This window comes from Protomyctophum parallelum (assembly GCF_964188405.1).
Source record: "Protomyctophum parallelum genome assembly, chromosome: 21".
NCBI lineage: Eukaryota > Metazoa > Chordata > Actinopteri > Myctophiformes > Myctophidae > Protomyctophum > Protomyctophum parallelum.
In genome coordinates, this window is record NC_139713.1 from 25637273 (window position 1) to 25662849 (window position 25577).

The following is a 25577-nucleotide window of genomic DNA, read 5'->3' on the forward strand; positions in this document are numbered from 1 at the left end:
CAGAAGTAGAGTGTTCTTCCGGGTCCTTCAAACGCCACTGAACAACTTCCATTTAAATGAATAGCGGGGGCGGGGCACTCTAGATTATAACTCTATGAGGAAGAGTCATTGTGTGTGCATAGAGCCACATTGGAGGGCTCAGGTCAGATCAGGCGCTCCTCCGGGGGCACCTTAAGCATGCTGTCCATCTCCAGGCGCGCTCCGGCTAGCTCCTGGGAGCTGGGGCTGTACGCTCCCTCCGACTGGCGCTTCTTCCTGGCCGTCAGCGCCATGACGGTCACGGCTACGCCCACCACGAGCACGCAGAGGCAGGCCAGCGGGATGGCCACCACCAGCCAGGGAGCGCGATCCCTCTGAGCTCGTCTCTGTGAAGGAGAGAGAGGGGTCGACGTCAGTGTGTTTATAGTTTAAAGATGGAGTAAATGGTGCATTTATATAGTGCTCTTATCAAAAGCGCATTAGATAGATTGTGCATTACTTTGGCTCATTTACACACACGTTCATATACCGATAGTGGAGGAAACTGCAAGGCACCAATCTGCTCATAGGGGTTCATCGTCTTGCTCAAGGCGCAGTAAAAAGCATTTGTGATAAAAGTTTCTCGTCAACATTGAGTCGTCTAAACATTATGAGCTTGCCTAAATCTTTTTGCCATTTTTTTTTTTTACAACAAAAAGTGACATTCTTACATTAGCTTTCATATCTGCTATTTTTTAACAACACAAATAATCTAAAATCACTTTCTCGATTTTAATGGGTTAATGTTTGTATTTTAAAACGAAACATTCAGTGTGGTGCGTGCGTGCGTGCGTGTCAGAGGTCGTACATTGGTGTCACACATGGGTCCGATGTAACCGGGAGTGCATAAACACAGGAACTTATCGAGTCGATCCAGACAGGAGCCTCCGTTCCGACATGGATTAGACGCACACTCGTCCACCTCCGTCTCACAGCTGTGGATAGGATGAAGAGAATGCACCGTAAAGTTCACAACAGATCTGTGGTTCTCAGAGTGGGTGGCACCCTAAGGTGCTGTGACGCAAGCACAGTTTGTTGGTTCGACTAAAACTAGGATGAAAAATGTTCGTCTACCTTTTTTCACTGATGAAAAAATAAATAAATAAAAACTAAGCTATGATGACTATAAGAATAAATATATTGACAATTTCGTCAAAATAAAAACTAGACTAAAATGTTAAGGAGGGACTAGTGGAGAAGAGATCCAACTAAAAGACAATTCATTTTATGTTTGGTTGCATGCTGAAAATAGCAGATCTACACTGCGACGCATTGTGAGCTTATAGATCGGCTTTTTTCAGCATGCAACCAAGTGTAACATCAGCCATTACGACACCATTAAGGTCCACCGAAATACATTTTAGTCGACTAAAACTAGACTAAAACTAAATAATTTCAGATGACTCAAATTAGTCAAATATGACTCAAACTAAATGGAATGTTATTCAAAAGACTATGACTAAAAACTGAATAAAATGTTGTAAAAATCAACACCATTCGGTTAAGCCTAAGAAAAATAAAGATTTATTTTTAGAAGTTGGTTCACCTGTCGCCTGCAAATCCTGGAACACAGGAGCAGTTTGCCCCCCACGGTCCATTGGTGCAGACGCCATCGTTGTCACACCACACGTCTGTACCACACTGTAGCGGAGGGTAATCCCACCTGGTGGAATACACACACACACACACACACACACACACACACACACACACACACACACACACACAGATGATATGAATATCTGGACTACCTACTGTACATAAAAACTAATCTGGTCTGCTGTACCGGTCAGGACATGAACAGGTGTAGGTGTTGTTGTTGTAGTTGTCGTATCTAGTACTCACTGGCAGAGCGGTCCTCTGTACTGCTCGGGACACAAACAGGTGTAGCTGTTCGGGCCGTCCACACACCCGCCTCCGTTCTGGCAGGCATGGTGCTCACACTCGTCCAGGTCGGCGTCGCACAGCTCGCCGCCGTAGCCGGCGTGGCAGACGCAGTGGAAGCCGGCCAGCAGGTCCTCGCACGTGCCGTAGTCGCCGCAGGGCTGCGACGCGCAGTCGTCCGTGTCCACCTCGCAGTGCTCGCCCTCCCAGCCGGCGTGGCACACGCAGCCGTACGCGTTGAAGAGGTCCTCGCACATGGCCGCGTTCTGGCACGGGTTCGAGTCGCAGACGGGAGCGCTGCATGGCGGGTGTGATAGGAATGTTTACATGGTACTTGAAATTACTATGCCATTATTATGTGTGGAGTAACTGGAGTTGGCATGTTCTCCCTGTGTCCCCTAGTTTAAGAACCACTGTGCTACACTATATGGAACAGATCTTTAATTAGTATACTGTAGTTGGAGTAATTCTGTATGGACAGATCGAGTCGCAAGTCTTCAGTGGACTCTATACAGAAAGACTATTTAATGTACATGTATATAGTATGTATCCATCATTAATAGATTATAAAAAATATAGAAAGACACGTTTCAATTAAGTTCTTTAAAGCAAATATGGTCTCTATTGTCGCCAGCTCACCCTTCCAAAGGGGTTAGTTAATTGGCACAAAATGTATTTTATGATTCGTCTATTGAATAGACAAATCATTTTGAGCATTTGACTGCTGTGGAATGCTCAAAATGTGTCACAGATCTGCAAAAAAAAGAGAATTTTTTTACATTTTACATTGTGTCTCTGTTGGTTGGAAACATGGAAACAAATGTCAAACTGTTTAATTTCAGTATTCAAATTCAGCAGATGTGCAGTAGATGCATTTGTAGATCTATGTTCAAGTAAGGCATTCATTTACGAAAAAACATTAAAACAAATTAGGCTGCACTGATGTATTGGCCGATATCGAGGAAATAAAAACTAAATAAACATACATTGGTATCAGTATCAGCCAACAATTTCCATATCGGTGCATCTCTGAAAAGTTTAATATGAGACAGGCGATTTGTACTTAACAGCGATGATTGTAAGTATTTTAACGCCAATACTTAATTAAAAGTAGGAAAAAAATGGCTTAAGGGCCTTTCTGTGTGGAGTTTGCATGTTCTCCAAAAAACATGCAGTAATCCTGGTCTCTGAACTACCTCCCCCTGGCCAGCTGGGGGCCTGATGGAGGGTAAAGGAACTGGTCGGAATAACGTGTTCCTTCCACATGCTATGTCCGGCCGGGAAACTCCCCCCTGTCAGGTAAAAAGACTCTTCATGCATAGAAGGAAGCATGAGGTCAATCCGCTGCCCCCCCAGGTTGGCAGAGAAAGTGTATTACATTAGATAAATGACACTGGGTGACTAAATGGGTTGAAAAATCTTGGGATAAAAATTATATATAAAAAGAAGAAAGTGAAAAAAAAAAGAGTACTTCCTCCACCGACCTGGTGCAACCCACGTCGACCTTCCCGTCTCCTACGATGTGGAACTGGGAGGTCTGTGGTGCCCGCCGGTCGTCCACGTAGGGCAGATAGACTCCTCCCAGCCGCACGGCGCCCAGGCAGCCGGCCATGCTGTCGCCCACGGCCACGACGGCGTCCTCCTCGTTGAGGAAGGCCAGGAGGTCCTCTGCGGTGGCCGGCCCGGCGGGATCGACGCCGCTGGTGTCCGTGATGCCGTCCACGGTGATGACCCAGCGCGACCCAGACACCGCCTTGACCAATCAAGAAAGCAGAGGTGGAAAAAATTACTCAATTGTTTTTATTGAAGTAAAAGAATCGATGCTGCAATGTAGAACTGTACTCTGTTACAATGTAGAACTGTACTGTTACAATGTAGAACTGTACTCTGTTACAATGTAGAACTGTAATCTGTTACAATGTAGAACTGTGCTCTGTTACAATGTAGAACTGTACTCTGTTACAATGTAGAACTGTACTCTGTTACAATGTAGAACTGTGCTCTGTTACAATGTAGAACTGTACTCTGTTACAATGTAGAACTGTACTGTTACAATGTAGAACTGTACTCTGTTACAATGTAGAACTGTACTGTTACAATGTAGAACTGTACTCGGTTACAATGTAGAACTGTATTCTGTTACAATGTAGAACTGTATTCTGTTACAATGTAGAACTGTGCTCTGTTACAATGTAGAACTGTACTTGGTTACAATGTAGAACTGTATTCTGTTACAATGTAGAACTGTGCTCTGTTACAATGTAGAACTGTACTCTGTTACAATGTAGAACTGTACTGTTACAATGTAGAACTGTACTGTTACAATGTAGAACTTTTATATACAAATGTGGTGCCAATACAGAGGTTGCCTACCCCTGCTCTAGTAGCATCAAGTTGCACAAACAAAACTGTCCCACCTCGCTGCCCGTCTTGGCCGCCGACGCGACGCTCACGCGGTGCCAGCTCCCGTCGGAGACGTGCCGGCGGCCCGTGAAGACCAGCGGCTCCACGCTGTTGGCGCCGTGCACCTCCACATGGACGGTGGAGTCCAGGAGGCCCATCATCAGCAGGTCGGAGCCGCCGGCGCGGCGTGTGGCTCGCAGTAGCACGGCGTTCTCTGAGCGCGTGCGCATCTCCACATACAGGGAGGTGACGGCGTCCACCAGAGTGCCTTCGGCGCTGAAGAGCACGGGGTTGTTCTCGAAGGTGGCGCTGTGCACGCCTGCGGGTCAAACATGTGTGAGTGCAGCTTTAATTCTTTAACAGAGAATCTGCAACGGAAATCTCACTCACACTCGTATCCGTCGGCCAGGTCGATGCAGTACCCTCCGTTGACACAGGGGTTGCTGACGCACCACACGCGCGTCTCGCAGGTCTTGCCGGCGTACTCCTCCGGACAGAGACACGTGAAGTCGTTGAACGTGATGCCGCACTGACCTCCGTTCAGACACGGATCCTCCTGCAGATCACACACGTTTTAGTAGAGTTTAATCTCAAATAACCAAACCAAAACAAATAGGGTAATCATATGGATATAATATTGATACTATCACATTTTTTTGTTCCCGATCCGAGTCTGATAATTTGAAAATGACGATCGGCTCCGATTTCCCATCACGTGATTGGATCAGGACAACCCTAGCCCTCACCTTGCAGGTGTCATCGCTGACACAGCCACTTGTCACGTTTTCGCGTTCGTCACTGTGCACCGCCTCCTCATCCTCGTCCTCCCCGGGCTCCGCCTCCATATGCACGGCGTCCAATCGCAGGTCCTGCAGGCAGCCTTTGAACGCGCCCCCCCACGGCTCGGAGCTCCACCCCCCGGGCAGGCCTCCCACGTAGGCCACGTCTCCGGCGGCCACCTCCACCTCGGGGACGGAGCCGATGGCGTAGCGCAGGTCTCCCTGCTGGAAGAACACCTGACCATGCTGCACGTCCACCTGCAGAGGACCAGAGAGTACTGGTACGTAACATATTGACCGCCATCGTGAAATTAGTGCACATCAGCTTGCGTCTATCCAACGCTATCCAAGACATGTAAAAATGCTGACTTACTCTTCCAGATTGGGGTTTTGGTGAAAACAAGGCATATTCAACTGCCGATGACTAAAGAACGGAAGATTGCGGTCTCGACATGCGTGCACATCAGCTTGCGTCGGAGACATTTAAAAACTAAAAACTAACAAAAGAAAAGGTAAATGAACACAGACCTGTAGGAACCTCTTCTCTCCGGTGGTCATGAAGATGGGCGCGGTCACAGGAATGCCATTGGCCAGGGAGCTGACAAACACCCGGCCCATTCCCAGGTACAGAGAGAAGTACACCTCTCCTCCCTCCTCCTCCTCCTCCTCCTCCTCTGCCTGGGCGTGGCGTCTCAGTTGGAAGAGCAGGCCGTCGGGCTTCAAGGAGCGCAGGAACAGCGACACGCTGAAGACCCCCCCGCTGCCGTCCTCCGCCACCACGTAGGAGCTGAAACTCAGCGAGTCTTCATGGCTGTACGTCCACGACGGAAACTCTGTTGGGACCATGGTTATTATAGTTATTATATCGAAAAATAATTAACTAAAAAAAAAACATAACTAACTCAAATTGTATTGTTTACAAAACAAAACAAACTAAATTATAGACAAAATAGCCCTTTTAGTTTATCTCGTTACCTTCAGAACTGAATATATATTTTTTTAAATGGTAACCTTGGTTGAATCTTTATTACACAATAGGCCTACTCTGACCTTTTTTAATACTGCACCTGACAAATAACACAAAGTATTAGTTTTACTAAAACTATAACACTAAAACGAATAAAAACTAAGCATTGTCACAAAAATAAAAACTAGCATACCCAGCTGCATACGAAAAGACATGCCCCCACGCGGAAGCTTCTGTGGTGCACCAAGGCAGCTTGTGTCGCACGCCATAAACTGCCTTCCCTGTAAGATGGCGCTCGTGATACAGACAACCCAGAGCCAAAGGGAGGTTTCTATGTCTCTCCCCAGCTCTGTAGCAGTCACAGCGGTAGGGGTCTTACCGTCAGTGCAGCTCTCCCCATGGTAGGGTCTGTAGCAGTCACAGCGGTAGCTGGTCCACAGGTCCACGCAGCGGCCGTTACCAGAGCACGGGTCAGGCGAACACCACTCTGTTTTGCTGCAGCCCAGCTCCATGGTCTGGTCATCTGCAACAGTACAAGGTTGACATAGGGTAGGGACCCGTTAAAGCCGGGAAAGTCATTTTAGTATTATTACAAAACATACATTAACCACTACACAATACAGTAAACTTGAAATGTCTCATAGTGAGACGTAAAGTATATACACTTCCTCTCAATTAAAACCATGGGGTGCCTCGGACGTGTATATATTAATGATATAAAACGGGCTTGCTGAAATTATTTTTTTGACAGCGGCCGTTGCTAGGCAACGCCTTGCTTGACATGTTTTGCACATGCGTGCAGCCATTCACTTCCTTGTTTACGGGCCGACAAAACGTGCTTTTCTCGCTGTCCATGGTTTCCATCAGTACGCTGATGTTCTGTCCTAATTTCTGACCTAACCAATCATCTCGTTTGTAATATTAACGCTTCTAAAGAGAGATCAGACTTATTAGCGGGAGGTATTAATGGAACATTATACCTTCCGGTTTGGGGGGGAAAGGGAAGGCGGGGCTTGTCAGTTCCATCTGCTCTAGCGCCTTTATTCTGAAAAATTCCCCGGTACATTTTGATGCCAATACTTTTGTGCTTTTATACTCGGGTAAATATTTAATTTCTAACTCTTACTTGTAACGGGGCAGTTCTACATTGCAGTATTGATACTTTTACTTAAGTGAAACTTTTTCCACCACTGGAACCGACCTTGCGGCAGCTCGTGGGGGAGGATGGCTCTGTGGTCGATCAGCAGGTCCTCCATGCAGCCGATGAAGCTTGCGCCCGTGGCCGTGAGTCCCAGGAAGTCCTCCGGCGCTCCGGCCACGTAGACGTGAGCGAACGCCGCGTCGGGGTGGAAAGCCGGCCCGTCAGGATCGACGGTGTCGACGACCCTGCAACATGCACTGTTGATTATTATGTCTACTGAAGCTCTGATGTGTGTCGACTGCCTTTTTTCACAGACGAAAGCTAAATAAAAGTGCTAGACTAAAATGTTCTAGGATCCACAAGCTCACATCTACGTTGCACCATCAACACCATCAACGTCCACCAAAATACATTCTGGACGACTAAATCGCAAGTGATATTTAGTAAGACTAAATATTTAGTATATATTTAAGACTATTTAGTAAAACTAGACCAAAACTAAAACCTTTCAGGGGACTAAACTTAGTAAACTATGACTCAAACTAAACAGAATTGTATTCAAAAGTCTGACCTAACAGAAATAGGGATGCATAGATGTATCAGCCACATATCGGTATCAACCGATATTTGCTGTTATCTGTCAATCGATATCGGCACATGAAACTGACTATAATAACCAATGGCAGTAGCCTATATGTATGTTATTGATAAGCATACATTTTGTGTTGGCTATGTTGGTGTGTTGGTTATCTGCAGATTTGCTGTAGATTCTGAACAGTTATTTCTTGTCCAAATGGGTGCATCCCTAGTCCAAACCAACAGTGTCCTGTACAGTGTACCCGGCTGTGGCAGCGGCAGCCCGGGTGGTGGTCACATACCTGCATCCCGGATGGTGGTCACATACCTGCTGTCACGGTCTGCAGACCATATCTCCCCGTCAGCCACTCCCACTCTCCTTTCCTACCCTCAGTCCTTGCCACACACCTGCTCACAGTCCCTCATCAGCCCAGCAGTGCTTCCCATTACAAACCTGTGAACACTTTGCCATTAACCTCCTCCCTATATAACTGGACTCCCTGCTTACATACACTCTTGGTCAGTACATATGTTGTTTTCCCCTGAGCAGTCCTGTATGTTCCGTTGTTCCTGGTTCCTTGTTTTGTGCTCCAATCCTGTGAAGGTTTGATTTTGGACTTGTTGATTTTGGACTGTTTTCTGTGCTTTGCATTGTGCTTCTAAAGTTTTAGCATTTTGGCATTTAGAGCATTTGGACATTTTTGGATCTTCTGAGTTTTGTTTGTCACTGCCTCATGCTTTAATAAATAAGTTTATTTTGAATCTACTGTCTTGAGACTCTGCATTTGGGTTCAGGCTTCCTGGTATCCTGACAGTATGTACTGACCCTATTGAACCCAGCAGAGCCAAGCTTTTTCTTTTCTCTCCAGTCTGACCTGCAGCAGACAGCGGTTTTTGTTTTTTAGATTTTTGCCAGTGTTCAGCTAGCTGCTTAGCCGTCCACCATGGCTGATCTGCCCTTTTCTTATGGGGACTTTGGGATTACAAGGGATGTCTTTGATGAAGATCCTCAGTTCCTTCACCAACTGGCTATTTATTGGAGGCTGAATCGCGTATTTGCCCAGTATATGGCTTTTTTCAGGTGGGAGAGTAGGGGTGCACCTTTTCCTCAGTTACCTTCTGGAGAGGTCGCTCCGGTCACCCCTGCTCTTCAGTCCACTTCCTCACCCAGCCTCCCCGGCCCTCCGCTGCCCGGCCCTCCGCTGCCCGGCCCTCCGCTGCCCGGCTCTCTGCTGCCCGGCCCTCTGCTGCCCGGCCCTCCGCTGCCTGGCTCTCCTCTGCCCAGCCTGCCTGGTTTTCCGCTGCCCGGCTCTCCGCTGCCCAGCCTGCCCGGCTCTCCGCCGCCCAGCCTGCCCGGCTCTCCGCCGCCCAGCCTGCCCGGCTCTCCGCCGCCCAGCCCGCCCGGCTTTCCGCCGCCCAGCCTGCCCGGCCCTCCGCTGCCCAGCACTCCTCCGCCTGCAGCCCTGTCTGCAGCCCCGGCTCCTCGACCTGCAGCCCCGTCTGCAGCCCCACCTCCTGAGCCTGCAGCCCCGTCTGCAGCCCCACCTCCTGAGCCTGCAGCCCCGTCTGCAGCCCCACCTCCTCGACCTGCAGCCCCACCTCCTCAACCTGCAGCCCCTCCTGCGGCCCCACCTCCTGTGTCTACAGCTCCGCCTCTGTCGGAGGCATCCCCGGCGTCTCCTCCAAGGTCCTACGCATGGTCCCAGCTCCCCGACCGTCCTCCAGACCGCGTGTCCTCTGCCTCGTCCCGCCCACCAGATGACATCAGGGTCTCGTCGCGGCCACCAGGCCGCCCACCAGATGACATCTCGGTTTCGTCTCAGCCCCCAGGCCGTCCGCCAGATGGCATCTCTGCCTTGTCTCAGCCCCCAGGCCGTCCGCCTGACGCATCGGCTCAGCCCCCAGGCCGTTCGCCTAACGCCTGGCCTCAGCGTCCTGGCCGCCCACCTGACGTCACCTTCTCTGCCTCAGTCTCCCTCCTCCAGACCCCCTCCGCCCACCCTACGTCTGGAAGCCGTCCCTTAAGAGGGAGGTACTGTCACGGTCTGCAGACCATATCTCCCCGTCAGCCACTCCCACTCTCCTTTCCTACCCTCAGTCCTTGCCACACACCTGCTCACAGTCCCTCATCAGCCCAGCAGTGCTTCCCATTACAAACCTGTGAACACTTTGCCATTAACCTCCTCCCTATATAACTGGACTCCCTGCTTACATACACTCTTGGTCAGTACATATGTTGTTTTCCCCTGAGCAGTCCTGTATGTTCCGTTGTTCCTGGTTCCTTGTTTTGTGCTCCAATCCTGTGAAGGTTTGATTTTGGACTTGTTGATTTTGGACTATGTTTTCTGTGCTTTGCATTGTGCTTCTAAAGTTTTAGCATTTTGGCATTTAGAGCATTTGGACATTTTTGGATCTTCTGAGTTTTGTTTGTCACTGCCTCATGCTTTAATAAATAAGTTTATTTTGAATCTACTGTCTTGAGACTCTGCATTTGGGTTCAGGCTTCCTGGTATCCTGACACCTGCAGCCCGGGTGGTGGTCACATACCTGCAGCCCGGGTGGTGGTCACATACCTGCAGCCCGGGTGGTGGTCACATACCTGCAGCCCGGGTGGTGGTCACATACCTGCAGCCCGGGTGGTGGTCACATACCTGCAGCCCGGGTGGTGGTCACATACCTGCAGCCCGGGTGGTGGTCACAGCCGGGGCCTCTGGCCGTCAACGACAGACCGCCGTCCTCCAGCACCACGTGGGCGTCCCACCAGCCGCCGTCCGCCACTGGCTCGGGCAATGCGGCACTCAGCTCTACGTCTTCGGACCGCGCCTTCGGAAACGACAAATCAGAATCCACGTTTTGTTGTAGTTGTTGATGTTTTTGGGGGTTAAGCAAAAGGAGGTAGAGGAAAACATTGGAAAGAAACGGGTCAAAGACAAATGTACATTTATTAGGGCTATCAGAAAATTACATTTCTTTTTTAAATGTTTTATTTTGGCTTTCGCCTTTATTTTATATTTTTTATGGAGGGACAGACAGTAGGCTGACAGGAAATGGGGAGAGAGATTACCAGCCAAGGTGCCTGGACCACTGAGCCATTGCCCAGGCAGACAATTCAAAATTGTAATCAGATTAATCACAGCATGTATTAATCATGATTAATCACCATTTGAACTATGTCCAAAACATGCCCTTTTCTTGTGGGAACCGAAAGATAAGTGACTCTAGCTCTCTCCACTTCTGTGCTGCTTACGCAGCAACGCAGGTGTACCATTATTTACGGTATACGCACACCCTCTCGTGTCATATTGCTTAAGTATACCCCCTGGACATGATGTACGAGTACATCCCCTGTACATGATGTACGAGTACACCCCCTGGACATGATGTACGAGTACATCCCCTGTACATGATGTACGAGTACACCCCCTGGACATGATGTACAAGTACACCCCCTGGACATGATGTACAAGTACACCCCCTGGACATGATGTACAAGTACACCCCCTGGACATGACGTACAAGTACACCCCCTGGACATGATGTACGAGTACACCCCCTGGACATGATGTACGAGTACACCCCCTGGACATGATGTACGAGTACACCCCCTGGACATGATGTACAAGTACACCCCCTGGACATGACGTACAAGTACACCCCCTGGACATGATGTACAAGTACACCCCCTGGACATGACGTACAAGTACACCCCCTGGACATGATGTACGAGTACACCCCCTGGACATGATGTACGAGTACACCCCCTGGACATGATGTACGAGTACACCCCCTGGACATGATGTACAAGTACACCCCCTGGACATGATGTACGAGTACACCCCCTGGACATGATGTACAAGTACATCCCCTGGACATGATGTACAAGTACATCCCCTGGACATGATGTACAAGTACATCCCCTGGACATGATGTACAAGTACACCCCCTGGACATGATGTACGAGTACACCCCCTGGACATGATGTACGAGTACACCCCCTGGACATGATGTACGAGTACACCCCCTGGACATGATGTACGAGTACACCCCCTGGACATGACGTACAAGTACACCCCCTGGACATGACGTACAAGTACACCCCCTGGACATGACGTACAAGTACACCCCCTGGACATGACGTACAAGTACACCCCCTGGACATGACGTACAAGTACACCCCCTGGACATGACATACAAGTACACCCTCTGGACATGACGTACAAGTACACCCCCTGGACATGACGTACAAGTACACCCCTTGGACATGATGTACGAGTACACCCCCTGGACATGACGTACAAGTACACCCCCTGGACATGACGTACAAGTACACCCCCTGGACATGACGCTAGTATGTCGCCGGGACTTGCCCCCAATCCAACCCTTGATGCTGAGCGAGTGCCGAGCAAGGAGGCAATGGGTCCCAGTCTTTGGTATGATCCGGCTGGGGATCGAACCCCGACCTTCCAGTCCCAGGCGGACACTCTAACCACAAGGCCACTCGGCTGGTTAGAAGGGTGTAGACACATAGACATATTGTATACCTTCTAACCACAAGGCCACTCAGCTGGTTAGAAGGGTGGAGACACAGACATATTGTATACCTTCTAACCACAAGGCCACTCAGCTGGTTAGAAGGGTATAGAGTAGACACACATAGACATATTGTATACCTTTGCGTGAAGGCTGCCGCCTTGGATCTCGAGCAGCATGTGGTTGTGGGCGTCGCCTCTGTATAAGAGCACCATGTCTGGCAGCGTGGTTCTGAAGCGCAGCCGCACGTCGCCGAGCTCCATGCGGTCGGCGTCGTCCTCTCCTGGCGCAAGGTTATATATTAATGGAAACGTAACAAAATAAAATGGAATAGAAACTAATGGAAAAGAATGTTCTTTAACTGAAATGAATAAAAACTAGAATTAAATAAACGATAACTAACTAAAACTGCATTGTGTGATAGACAAAGGGCCCTCTTTTCACCATGCTATCCCTAAACTTATTATTATTTTACTATTTGTTTTTTAGGGGTATGGCCCAAAGGGCCCTATCTTGATAGCCTTACCGCTTATACCTAAACTTTTTTACCATGTTTTACTATTTTGAAAATCTATTTATTTCACTGTACCAGTTTTACACCAGACGAGTGGTCGGCACCACCATGTGGCACCTTGCGGTCCGTCCCTGACATCACTTATATAAAACAAAACTAACACTAATAAAAACTAAAACTTAGCATTTTCCCCCCAAAAAAATATAAACTAATAATAACTATAGCAAATACGCTGTATAATTAAAACTAACTGAATTTAAAAACAAAAAATGTCAAAACTAACTAAACTAAAATGAAAAATCCCAAACTATCACACCAACCTTGTTCGGGCGCAGTCTCGACGTGTATGAAGCCCAGCGCGCGAAGGGAAAAGGTGGTGGGCGTGGAGCAGTGCTCGTCCTGGAAGCCGTGAGCACAGAGGCAGTCATGGCTGTGGTGATGGCCGTCGTCTCCCTCAGATTCCTGAAACCAGGGGTGGCAGGTGGCTCCGTTCTGACAGCCGTGGTCCACACACCCGCGGAGCCGCACCTCGCAGCGCTCCCCGCCCCAGGGGAGGTCGCCCGACCCCGGTTCAGGCTCCGGACAGTGGCAGGTGTAGGAGGCGACGCCGTCCTCGCACTGGCCGTCGTTGGCACATGGCTGGCTCTGGCACTCGTCAATGTTCACCTCGCACATGTCACCTGGATGGGGGGGATGGTGGTGTGATGGTTAGCCAAGAGGCATGTTTTTTTTTTACTCCAATGCATGGCTTTATAATGTTCTTCTTTGATCATAAGACCCCATTACTGAATGTCTAGTTTTCTTCAAATTATGTATGACACTATATGGCACGTTATGCGTCCACTAGTACTAGTGGTTCTCAAATGTTTTGCCCCCTTAATTCTAAGAGTGGAATCTAATGGATCCGTAAGTGTCCACTATACTGGTATAGTTAGTCATTCAGGGCTATCATTTTGTATGTCCGTGGCAAACATGGAATTTTGACAAAAGAGTATTATTTGTTACAAATGATTTGATGTTGTTGGTGTGAAGATGGCTGACCTGTGAATCCAGGGCAGCAGGTACAGGTGTATCCGTTGACGTGGTCGTCGCACGTCGCACCGTTCTGGCACGGCTCAGACACGCACTCATCGATGTCCACGGAGCAGTTCTCTCCTACCACGTAAGTTCGTAACACACAACAAATCATCACTCATTCGTCTAGAGGCCCATTCATCTGCTATGTTTGAAAAAAAATGTAAACATCTTGAAAGCGCAAGAATCGAAAATGGATTAATCCCCCTTAGTAAATTCTTCAATTAACTAACAATTAATTGATTAATTAACTAATTAATCGTTTCTATCATTGGGTGGTTCTGTGAATGTTATGCTGTCGGGGCCGAGGAACGCACATTGGGCCGGTTAAAAAAGTAGTTTTTGCCCCCGATCAACTGGAATGAAGCAAACCTTAGTGGGGCTTTCCGTTTGACCCGCGTTTGAAGTAGGTTAGTTGTAGGTTAGTGTCCCATTGGCTGTCGCCCGAGGGACTTAGTGTCTCATTGGCCGTATTGCAACACTAGTCTCCCATTGGCTTAGAGGCCAGCCAATCATGATAATCTCGACTAGACTAGACCATGTGGCTAGACTAGAAAGTCCGATAATATGTCAAATAATATAAGAAAGAGGCAACCATTGTGAAAATAGCATATCTACAAACTCGCAACGTCTTGTGAGCTTGTAGATCTGCTATTTTCACAATATTTATCTGTGGGACAGAATCAAACTAAATGTAATGCCTCAACTCGTACAACAGGGCGGGGGGGGGGGGGGTGTCCCAGTTCAAATATGATTAATTTGGGGAGGTGCCCTGTTCAGACATGATTATTTTGGAAGGGGAGGATTGACATAATAGTGTCTAAATTAGGATAACGGTCCAAAGAAATGCTGCAGGCAGACCTGCGTATCCAGGCTGACACTGGCAGATGTAGCCCGCAGCGTTGGCGTAGTGGACGAACCATTCCGACTCCTCCCAGGTGGACGGGTCGGAGCGCTGGAAGCACTCTCCTCCGTTCTCACAGGGGGCGTCGGCGCACTCGTCCACGTCTGTCTCGCAGTGCTCACCTTCGTAGCCTGCAGGGAGAGACGTACATAACATTTGTCTTTTTTGAGCGCTTCTATGCACAGCTGTGTGTGTGTCTGTCCGTTTAAGCATGGATTGTGCTCAGCTTTGGCTGAGCATGGAATGTGATGTATGATGATAAGAGCGCCACTCACTTCACACCAGTGTGATTTTTTTAAATGGGTAAAATAGCACATTTTTTAGTGCATAAAATGTCTCCAAACTTTGGACATGGGCAAAGTGCTAGTCTACTAAGGGCAGACAACCTTATTCCTAACCGTAACGTCAGTAAAACTATGTCTAAACCTAACCTTATTCCTAACCGTAACGTCAGTAAAACTATGTCTAAACCTAACCTTATTCCTAACTGTAACCTGCAATAAAACAAATACAAGAACCATTAGGGAGCAAGTGGTCCGTGCGTGGGAAAGAAATGCGGGTGAGGATGTTTTGGGGCGAGCGAGCATTCCATCCGGCCAGCACAGACGGATGTATTGTGGCTGACGTACCCGGCCAGCACAGAAATATGTATTGTGGCTGATGTACCCGGCCAGCACAGAAATATGTATTGTGGCTGACGTACCCGGCCAGCACAGAAATATGTATTGTGGCTGACGTACCCGGCCAGCACAGACAGATGTAGTGCTTGACTCCTTCCAGACAGGAGGCGCCGTGGTGACAGGGGTCCGACGCACACTCCAGGATGTCCTCCTCACAGTGGGTCCCCATGAACCCTGTGTCGCCGCAGTCACACTCGTAGCTGTGTGCACAACGGTGAGAGACAGACGTTCTTCATCTTAAACAACGTTGAATCTCGGACGCTCGGCCACCATCAAGGAGTCCCCAAAGGGTTTTGGCTTGAGACCCAAAAATGGAAATTTGAGAAAATAGCAGATCTGCAAGATCTACAGAGTATACGATCCTCCCGGTGGGGGGTTCCTCAATGGCAGGTGAGTCAGTAGGGTATGATAAAATGGATGAAAAGTGTGTGGGGGAATTAATTGGCATAAAGGCAAAGACCACATTTCTTGGTTAGAATTGAATTAATCAATTAGTATGGATAATTACATAACCCGGCCTATATTATACATTTGTATATTGCGGGGGCTTACAATATATTCAGTATAGCCGATCGTTGTGAGCTTGTAGATCTGCTATTTTCACTAGCCTATTTGTTTTAACCCATTCTGACCGGGCACCCATTTTGGTGTCAGCATCATGTTATGCTTTAGCTATTTAAAAATAGCAGATCTACAAGCTCATATCGCGCCACCGAGTGGCGCGATACGAGCTTGTAGGTCTGCTATTTTTTGAAAAATCGAAGAACGACTGACATTTTTAGAATCTGATCTCAGGTCAGAATGGGTTCATCAGACCAGTGTGTGTCCGGCGGAAACCTCGTATGAATCTGATCTCAGGTCAGAATGGGTTAAATAATCGTTCACGAATTGCAATCGAGGTGAATGTTTTTTCATAACTGGGATTTGAACGGACTATGATCAGGGGTCATATTCAGGGGTCATCACCATGTTGACATGAACAGGAAAAGAAAAACTAAATTCCCTTATAGTTTTTGTTTTTGTCAATTTATTTATAAGCTTAATCTGTAACTCATTTTTTTTTTTTTTAGTTTTTATTGCACAATACTTACTCTGGCCCTTTTCAATCCTGACTTAATTGTCAGGTGCAGGATTGAAAAGGGCAGAAAAAACACAAAAAAACACAAACTAATAAAACAAACTAAACTAAGCGTCACAAAAATAAAAACGAGCAACCCTGCTCTAAAAACTAAAACGAACTGAATTAGTCAGTCAAAATTAAAACTAAACTATAATGAAAAATCCAAAACTATTATAACCTTGCCCCTGCCGGGCGCGTGTCATACAGTACCTGTTGACCATATCGTGGCAGACTGCTCCATTTTGACACGGGTCGCTGGCACACTCGTCCACGTCGACCTCACAGCGGGTCCCGTCGAAGCCGTCCACACAGTCACAGATGTACTCGCCAATCAGGTCGTGGCAGGTGGCGCCGTTGAGGCACGGGCTCGACTCGCACTCGTCTATCTCCATTTCACAGTTCACTCCTGGCGGGGCACGGAGCGGACGGAATCAGGGTGCGTAATGACGCCATGCGTTTATGGGGGTAACATTGTATGGTAGGAACGATGATGAATAGGGCATAGCAGTGGGCGTGTTTTTCTGGTTCTACTGAAAAATCTTTAAAAGAAAATCTGGTTCCACTGAAAAATCTCCAATTCATATTTCCCATAGAGATTTACAAAAATACTTATCAATTATAATCAATTATTTTAAGCCTAGAATCAAGCCATCTAGGATCATGGTGAAGCATGACCATGCATAACACCTTTGATTCTGTTAAAAATAATAATTGAATATTTAATTATATGATATAATATAACAAAATACATACATAAATGGATGCACCTGGGACGTATCCTCAGTGATGTATCCCAAGGTCATCAGGGTTTCGGGTCTCGCAACATCATACCCCTCACTCAGGTGACCCAGCCGGGAGTGATCAAGTCCCGACTTACGTCCCAGTAGCTACCGATCAATAAGTCCCATTAGGGAAAAACCAGGGCCACGCAATCCGTTCCTCCTGAACTACTCTGCCGGGACTGGGAGGTACCATTCTGGCACATGGAAGGACTAGGCTCTGTGGGTTGACACCTGTCCGGGCCCCTCCTACGTCTCACCAGGTCCACTCCTGCTCTGACCAGGTCAGGCCCTGTGCGTTGCACCAGACTCCCAGCACCAGGCACTTTATTCAGGAATGGTGGATTCTCAAGCCGCAACGGTTCCGCAGGCCACACCTTGCCCTTGGTGGTGCCGCAGGCTCCGCTTGAGGCTTGAATGGCCCTCCTAAAGGCCTCACCGTGGGTTTGTTGGGCTTCTTCCTCACGGAAGACACTGGGGCGCTAACCCATACTGCTCCCGGGTGCCGTCTAATTTCCGGCTGCCACCCGTCTCTCCGGTGGTCACCAGACTATTCCTGGTTGTCACTTAGTCTATTCCTATGAGTCACTATAAATAGAATAACTATAACAAAATACATACATAAATGGATGCACCTGGGACGTATCCTCAGTGATGTATCCCAAGGTCATCAGGGTTTCGGGTCTCGCAACATCATACCCCTCACTCAGGTGACCCAGCCGGGAGTGATCAAGTCCCGACTTACGTCCCAGTAGCTACCCTCAATAAGTCCCATTAGGGAAAAACCCTAATATACTACATACATTTAATAAATACCCTTTGTTTAGAGGATTTCATTGTTTCCTATCTCAACTCAAACCCATGAAAAGTGGTTTTCCTATAGGGACCGTCTGTACGGAAATTGCAAATGAGCACCACATTCCTCACAAATTGGATTAACCTACTCCAAGAGCTGGAGCCAAGTGAGACAAATGTGCGTGTGTGCGTGCGTATGTGTGTGTGCGTGTGTGTGTGTGTGAGTAACTGCATCATCAAACACGGTGGGGTTACCAATTTTGAAAATGGTGTCCCTCTTGGCAGGCCTTGTTTCTTCTTTTTTTTCCATTTTGACATACAAGGTTTCCACCCAACATTGATGATCACTCAGGCATGGTAAATGGTGCATTTACATGGTGCTTTTATCCAAACCGCTTAACATAGATTGTGCATCCATGAGGTTGGATATTTACAACAACAACAAAAAACTACGAGAAAATATACACTTCATATTAATTAATGAAGAGATGTATGTTGACTTTGTTGTCAACAACATAAAGCAGAAAGGTAGGCCTATCTGTGCTAAAACGTCTGTGGTGTCTCAGGCTACTGTGCTGGAAACTAAGTAACGTACATTTACTCAATTACTGTACCTACGCACAACTTTGAGGTACTTTTAGCCTACTTTGCTCGGGTACTTTGAATGTTTCATTGTTGTGATGCTTTGTTTGTCCAACTCCAAAGGACCACAATGGAAATACCTTCCTAAGAGAAGCACATGCTTTTTTTTCTCCTTTTAAACATAACATCAAATTAATCTAATCAAAATCATTAGTTTAATAATACTCCACTACATGTACCTTCAAAGCCCACGAGGCACTCGCATTGGTAGTGGTCCCTGCCGTTGATGCAGGTGCCGTTGTTTTCACAGGGCCGTGACGCACACTCATTGATGTCCATCTCACAGTTGTAGCCCTGGAAGTATAGGGTGACCACATCTTAACCCGGGACATTGTACTGTAAATCCTACACAAGGTTCTGTGGCCAACGTGGAAGTGCCTCTCGCCTCCTGCAGACTAGACCTTAAATAGATCAGATACCTCTATGGACTACACCGCAACCGCCGTCTCAAACTAACTTGAGCCACGCGAGACACCACCGAGCGCGCTAAAGCGCCCGAGTTTCCGTGTCAAGCACAAACTCAGGGCCGTTCGCGTTGCAACCCGAAAGGCAGAGAATAGTAAATCATGTTCTAGTGAAAGCGTTTGCCCGGACTGCCACTCAAAGTCACTACTGGTCAATTTATTAGTGAAATTACTTATTTACACGTGTTATTTCTCTTTTTTTGGCTGTGTATGATAGTTTTCTTTCTAATATGATAATTTTACGATAATTCACCGTGCGTAGTAGTGTTGATTTCGTCGACTACATAAAATGTTCGTCGACTACCTTTTTTCACTGAGGACAACTGAATAAAGACGAAATAAAAGCCAAGCTATGATGACTAAAACTATGACTAAATACAGTATATTGACAATTTTGACATTTCGGACTAGTGGAGAAGAGATTCTGTAGAACTAAAAGACAAGTCATTTTAAACTTGGTTCCATGCTTAAAATAGCCGATCTACAAGCTCACACTGCAACACATTGTTGTCAAAATCGCTGTCAAGATCAATAACAGCGATGGTTGACAATACGATACATGGACGATATTGGTTCATTATGACCATACGATACAATACGATTCAATGATTTAAAACCGATACAGTAACTATTTAGCAAAGGAATTAAATCTGTGTGAGTAAACACAGTCATTCTCTGGCAAATACATGGACATTGTATTTGAACACATATACAGTATGTATGGACAAACCTGTACCATGACATGAACACAGAGCATACACACCTTTATCCATAGACCAAGTATAGTGATATTGAATGGGAAAGTAATTAAACCCCTCTTTCTCTTTTTTCTTCTTAAAATACTTAGTGTTGATACAATCGATTATTTGCATTGCAGAACGATATGATACAAAGTCAATGTTGCTGTTTACATTTCAATATATACTTCGATTCTTGGAATTAAAATAGATGTTTACTATATCGTTACACCCCTATACCTGGAAGCCAGGCACGCAGAAGCAGTGGAACTCGGCCCAGCCGTCCACACAGATGGCTCCGTTCTGACACGGGTGAGAGGCGCACTCGTCCACGTCCTCCTCGCAGGCCTCGCCCACAAAGCCTGGCGCGCAGTGGCACAGGAAGCCGTCCGGCAGCAGCACGCACGTCCCATTGTTCTCGCACGGCTCGTCCATGCAGTCGGTGACACGGTCCTGGCAGTCCTCTCCTCCGTACCTGTGCACAGGTGATGATGATTAGTTTACAGGCAGTGGTGGAAAAAAGTACTCGCATGTTTTACTTAGGTCTTTGTATCATTACTGGGCCTGGGCCGTGGCTCAGCGGTCCAGGCACCTTGGCCTGGGCCGTGGCTCAGCGGTCCAGGCACCTTGGCCTGGGTCGTGGTTCAGCGGTCCAGGCACCTTGGCCTGGGCCGTGGCTCAGCGGTCCAGGCACCTTGGCCTGGGCCGTGGCTCAGCGGTGTGTGTGATGATGTGTGTGTGTATGATGAAACATCATAATCCATTCCATACCCATCAGGACACCTGCAGAAGTAACCGTTGAGCTGGTCTATACAGGCGGCGCGGGGTTCGGAGCAGGGACCGCTCTGGCACTCGTCCACTTCCTCCGTACAGTTGTCACCCGCTAGCCCGTCCGGACACGTGCAGTGGTACTCCGTGGTTCCTACAATGGAGGACACGCCCACAGCGGGAATTTAACCCAGGGCCCTCTAGCTGTGAGACGACAGTGCTACCGACTGCGCCACCGCGCCCCCCAATATAGTCAGTGTTAACCCGGGATGCTAGTGCAGTGTTCACAAGGACTCTATAGTTACCCGGGATGCTAGTGCAGTGTTCACGAGGACTCTATAGTTACCCGGGACGCTAGTGCAGTGTTCACAAGGACTCTATAGTTACCCGGGATGCTAGTGCAGTGTTCACAAGGACTCTATAGTTACCCGGGATGCTAGTGCAGTCTTCACAGGGACCGAAGGCGCATGCGTCATACAGTTCGTGGCAGTCCTTGCCCATGTAGCGGAGCTCGTCTCTGGGACAGAGGCAGGCGTAGTCGCCCATGTCGTCCACGCACGTGGCTCCATTCTGGCAGGGCGCCGACAGGCACCGGTCAGACGAGGCCGAGCACAACGTGCCTGAATGAAATGACGGGAAATGTTCAGTGATTCTTCTGACTAGTGACTACACATACGTCATGTCCTAGTAATATGAGTGAATATAGGGGAAGGGGATCGACGTCACGCCAATCTTTGTTTGACCCTTTGAAAACTTGGACGTGTGTCTCAAAGAATACAACCTCATAGAGGCCACAGCTGTTTTTAGGGCGATCCCCTAGGAATGTGGCATAAGGGTGCTAACGCTTCTCTCTCTCTCTACTGATTGCTGAAGCCCTGCACCTGTATTCAATATCTCTCTCTCACACACGTACACACACACACACACACACGGCTGCAACTTGACGCATCGGCAAAAAACGGAAACGCTTTGTGGACGCTGCAAATTGAAGCCACACGCGAGCGTCATTTCCATCCACCAGCTGTTTAAAAACTAGGAAGAGACACCTGGACTATAGGCGTCTTCTTGCCGCTTCTTTCCACGTATATGTGCCCGCGCCATTTCTGTCTCTCTCTCTCTCTCTCTCTCTCTCTGTCTTGATAGGCTACTCCCCTACAGCTGTGTCTAATATCTCTCTCACACAAACACGCTCTTCCTTCAATTGGTGAAACAATAGGGGAGCCTCTGTCCATTTCCAGCGGTAGATTTTCCCGCCCCTCTTTGCCCAGAACAGCATACCGTATAGGTCGATCTCTTCCAGGCTACAAATAATATGATTATTGGCAGAATCACGGACGTTTTGAATATTTGCCGATCCGGTTTTCAATTTTTTGACATTTTCAAATGCAAGATCCCGAGGGGGTCCTCCTCACTTCAAATGCAGTGTGGGTTTGACGACTATAAGTCATGAAGGCGCAGGGCTTAAAGCAAAAAGAAAATCCCAAGACTGAAAAAAATGTTTTGCCAATCTGCACTGATCTCATTAAATGACCCCTATGAGATCCTCAGGACTGAAATCAGTCCCCAGGACTGAGAACTTTAAGCCCTGCATGAAGGAGGCCGACAGGCCTTCCTGGTTGTCAATCAATCCAGTCACCTTAATTTAAGTGGCAGATGCCAAACAGAGGAGATTTGTGATTTCTTGCGACTGTAGGTTGCATTTACTATGAAAACCTGCCTTTCCATGTATCACGTCACACCTCCATATATGGTCCCGCCTCGTGACACCATGCCTCCATATATGGTCATGCCTCGTGACATCAAGCCTCCATCTGGAGCTGACCTGTTCTGACATTCTGTATGTATGTTGATCCTTCCTCACCCGTCCTTCCTCTTCGATGTCTCCCTTTTGACGGATACCTGTCCATTTAAACTCAGACGGGCCTGCCCCAAAGTAATTAGTGCAGCCGAGGGAAACTAGAGAGGCTTAAGGCTTTTTTTTAAATGCATGTCACCTAGCTGGTCTAAATTACGAAAAAGAAAACGACACACCAACGTTTCGTAATTATTGAGATATGAGGTTTTTGCCCAACATACATTTCATTGAGTTCCAGACCAGTGTAGCATCAAAACAAACACTACCAGAATGCCACAGCTGCTGCTTATGAAGGTTCCTTTTGTAATCATGTGGAACATGGTTCATTCTGCTCTCTCTCTCTCTCTCACCCCCCCCCCCCCCCTCTCTCCAGCTATGTGATGCTCTATTAGGAAGGGAAGGAGGCCAACTACTTTTTGCACGACTCAGTAAGCAGAATGTAGAACTGTATGACACTGACACAAGACAGAATTCTACTACATGAGGACTGTGCTTAGTGACAGTGTGAATGAGTGGGTACTGGGAAGGGAAAGAACCACTTTCAGCCTGGCATACACAACAACAACAAAAAAGATTGTGTTAGCCTCATAGCATAGTTTCATCTTTTTAAGGTTTTCAGGAAATTCATATTAGGCTAGATCTGCTGTCTGTCGTGATTCGACGCATTGTGACCTTGTAGATCGGTAGATCAGACTGAAATGTATATAGGGCTGAAGTGGGTAATGTAAGTTTTGTAATAATAATCCAAATGTACAAAGTAGAAGTAGTAGAGTAGAAGTAAAAGTATTGACAATTGGAAATACTCCAGTCAAGTAAAAGTACCTCAAAAGTGTACTTAAGTACAGTGCTTAAGTAAATGTACTTAGTTACTTTACAGTTACACCACTGATTTCCATCGACCCTTTCAATTCATTCATCATTTAGCGGATATAAGTCCAACCAGTGCATGTGTGTTTGGCTCTTATGAATACAACTTGCAACCTGTTGCTAGGGGATTACAGGGCAAGCGGAGACACTCCCCTTATCTCCCCAGGGGACGTTTAAATCTGTCACCTTCTTAGCCACTTCCTCCTGGCTGATGTAATTCTGTTGCGATGACAATCTATCTAAAACAGTGGCTCTCAACCAGTGGTCCGGGGACCACCAGTCCCCAGCTAAATGATGGAGAGTTGGTAACCAAATGGTCCTTTATCAGATCTTTAACTCTTGTGAGTATAAAATGAAACCAAATGGAAACCTTACAGGTCCATTTGGTTTCATTTTACGCTCTCAAGTTAAATTATTGTTAAACATCTGCATTACTGAATTTATGAGAAGTCTAGACAATTTACAATTATGGAATGTAGAAGAATTGTAGCCTACCACATCAATACAGCATGGAATTGCAGACAAAAATCGTATCCAATGACAACAGAATATTCCAAGTCTTGAGTTTGAGTGGCTAAATATCATCAAAATAATGGTGGTTCGTGGCTCAAATGCCAAATAAATAATGGACCTTGCATGAAAAGGGTTTAAAACCACTGATTTAAAAGGTATGGAAGGAGAACACAGCCACTCACCCCATTTAAACATCATCATTGTCAACAGCACTGTCCTCAGGTTCAAGTGGACCGTCCCAGATTCCATGTCAATAAGGCAGGTGGCCAGCTGGCTCTTTTTGACCACAGAAACAATATAGAAACTAAACTAAACGACGCCAAAAAGTTTGACGCTAAGGAGTGACCATGTTGCAGGTGGTTTGCTTGTGTTGGGATGTAGGTGCTGGGTGGTCATCCATGATGGGACACTAATGAGTGTGTAACATTGGTGTTACACACTACACAGACATACTGCTCTGGGCTGCCGAGTTAGAAGGTAATCAGCCATGAGGGGAGACGGGGAACACGAAAACACGGGGTGGATTTTTTTAGACAAAACAAACACAGCAATGTAAACTTATGGATTTCCAATTCCAAACCAGTGGTGGAAAAAGGTATACTCACGTATAAGTAAAAGTATCAATACTGCAATGTAGAAGTACTCCATTACAACTGAAAGTCCACAATTCAAAATGTACTCAAGTAAAAATACAAAAGTATTCAATCAAATTCATCAAATGTACTTAAAGTATCAAAAGTAAAAGTACTCGCTCATTATGCAGAATGTCCCATTTCAAGTTGTATAAACATATTTTGGAAATAGCAGATATTTTCAAATGGTCGAAATGTATATAGTCTAGTTGCCAGCTCATAGAGCTCCATTGTGAACCCGGACATGTTGAGTACACCAAAGTTTTATGTTAGAAATGTTGAGTGGCTACTATAGACTAATAGTCTATATAGGGCTGAATTGGACTGTAATGTATGTTTTGTAATAATAATCACAATTAACAAAGTAGTTCTAAGTGCAATATTTGCTTCTGAGATGTGGAGTAAAGTATTGGAAATTGAAATACTCAAGTGAAGTATAAATACCTCAATTGTACTTAAGTACAGTACTTAGTAGTAAATGTAGGCTTACTTACTTTCAGTTTCCACCACCGTTTCCAACTCTTTTCTGGATCTGGGCCCACCCATCTGACCCCTTAACACAGTATCTATTGGCTGCCGTGTTGTGCGTTTTCAATGCGTATGCCAGGCTGAAAGTGGTTACTTCCCACCAGTGGAACGTAAATTAATAAATTTACTACTTTTACTTCTACTCCACTAATTGGATCCAAATAGCCTATTGTACTTTTACTCCACTGCATTTATTTGACAGCTTTTAGTTACTATAGTTACTCTGTAGATTTTGATTATTATTACAAAACATACATTAACCACTTCAGCCCCATATCTATTTGAAAATAGCTGATCTACAAGCCGCGATGCGACATATTGTGAGCTTGCAAAAAAAATATGCAAACTTGAAAATTGATAATGTAAGTACTTTTTCCACTACTGCCCTTCCCCAAAGGTTGGGATAC

The 25577-nt window shown here is 46.8% G+C and overlaps 1 protein-coding gene across 1 annotated transcript; it reads right to left on the reverse strand.

Annotated features, from left to right (window-relative positions):
• Positions 1-143: 143 nt before the first annotated feature.
• Positions 144-24259, reverse strand: crb2a (crumbs cell polarity complex component 2a; the record flags this gene model as incomplete). Its single annotated transcript, XM_083793323.1, has 23 exons — positions 144-365; positions 827-953; positions 1565-1681; positions 1864-2199; positions 3387-3655; positions 4320-4624; positions 4696-4861; positions 5052-5342; positions 5613-5917; positions 6431-6574; positions 7253-7437; positions 10446-10591; positions 12439-12581; positions 13133-13492; positions 13854-13967; positions 14748-14921; positions 15531-15670; positions 16801-16996; positions 18986-19100; positions 20248-20482; positions 20779-20929; positions 21204-21395; positions 24193-24259. The coding sequence occupies 23 exons, from the start codon at positions 24257-24259 to the stop codon at positions 144-146; spliced, it is 4500 nt and encodes a 1499-aa protein (XP_083649449.1).
• Between the last annotated feature and the right edge of the window lie 1318 nt (positions 24260-25577).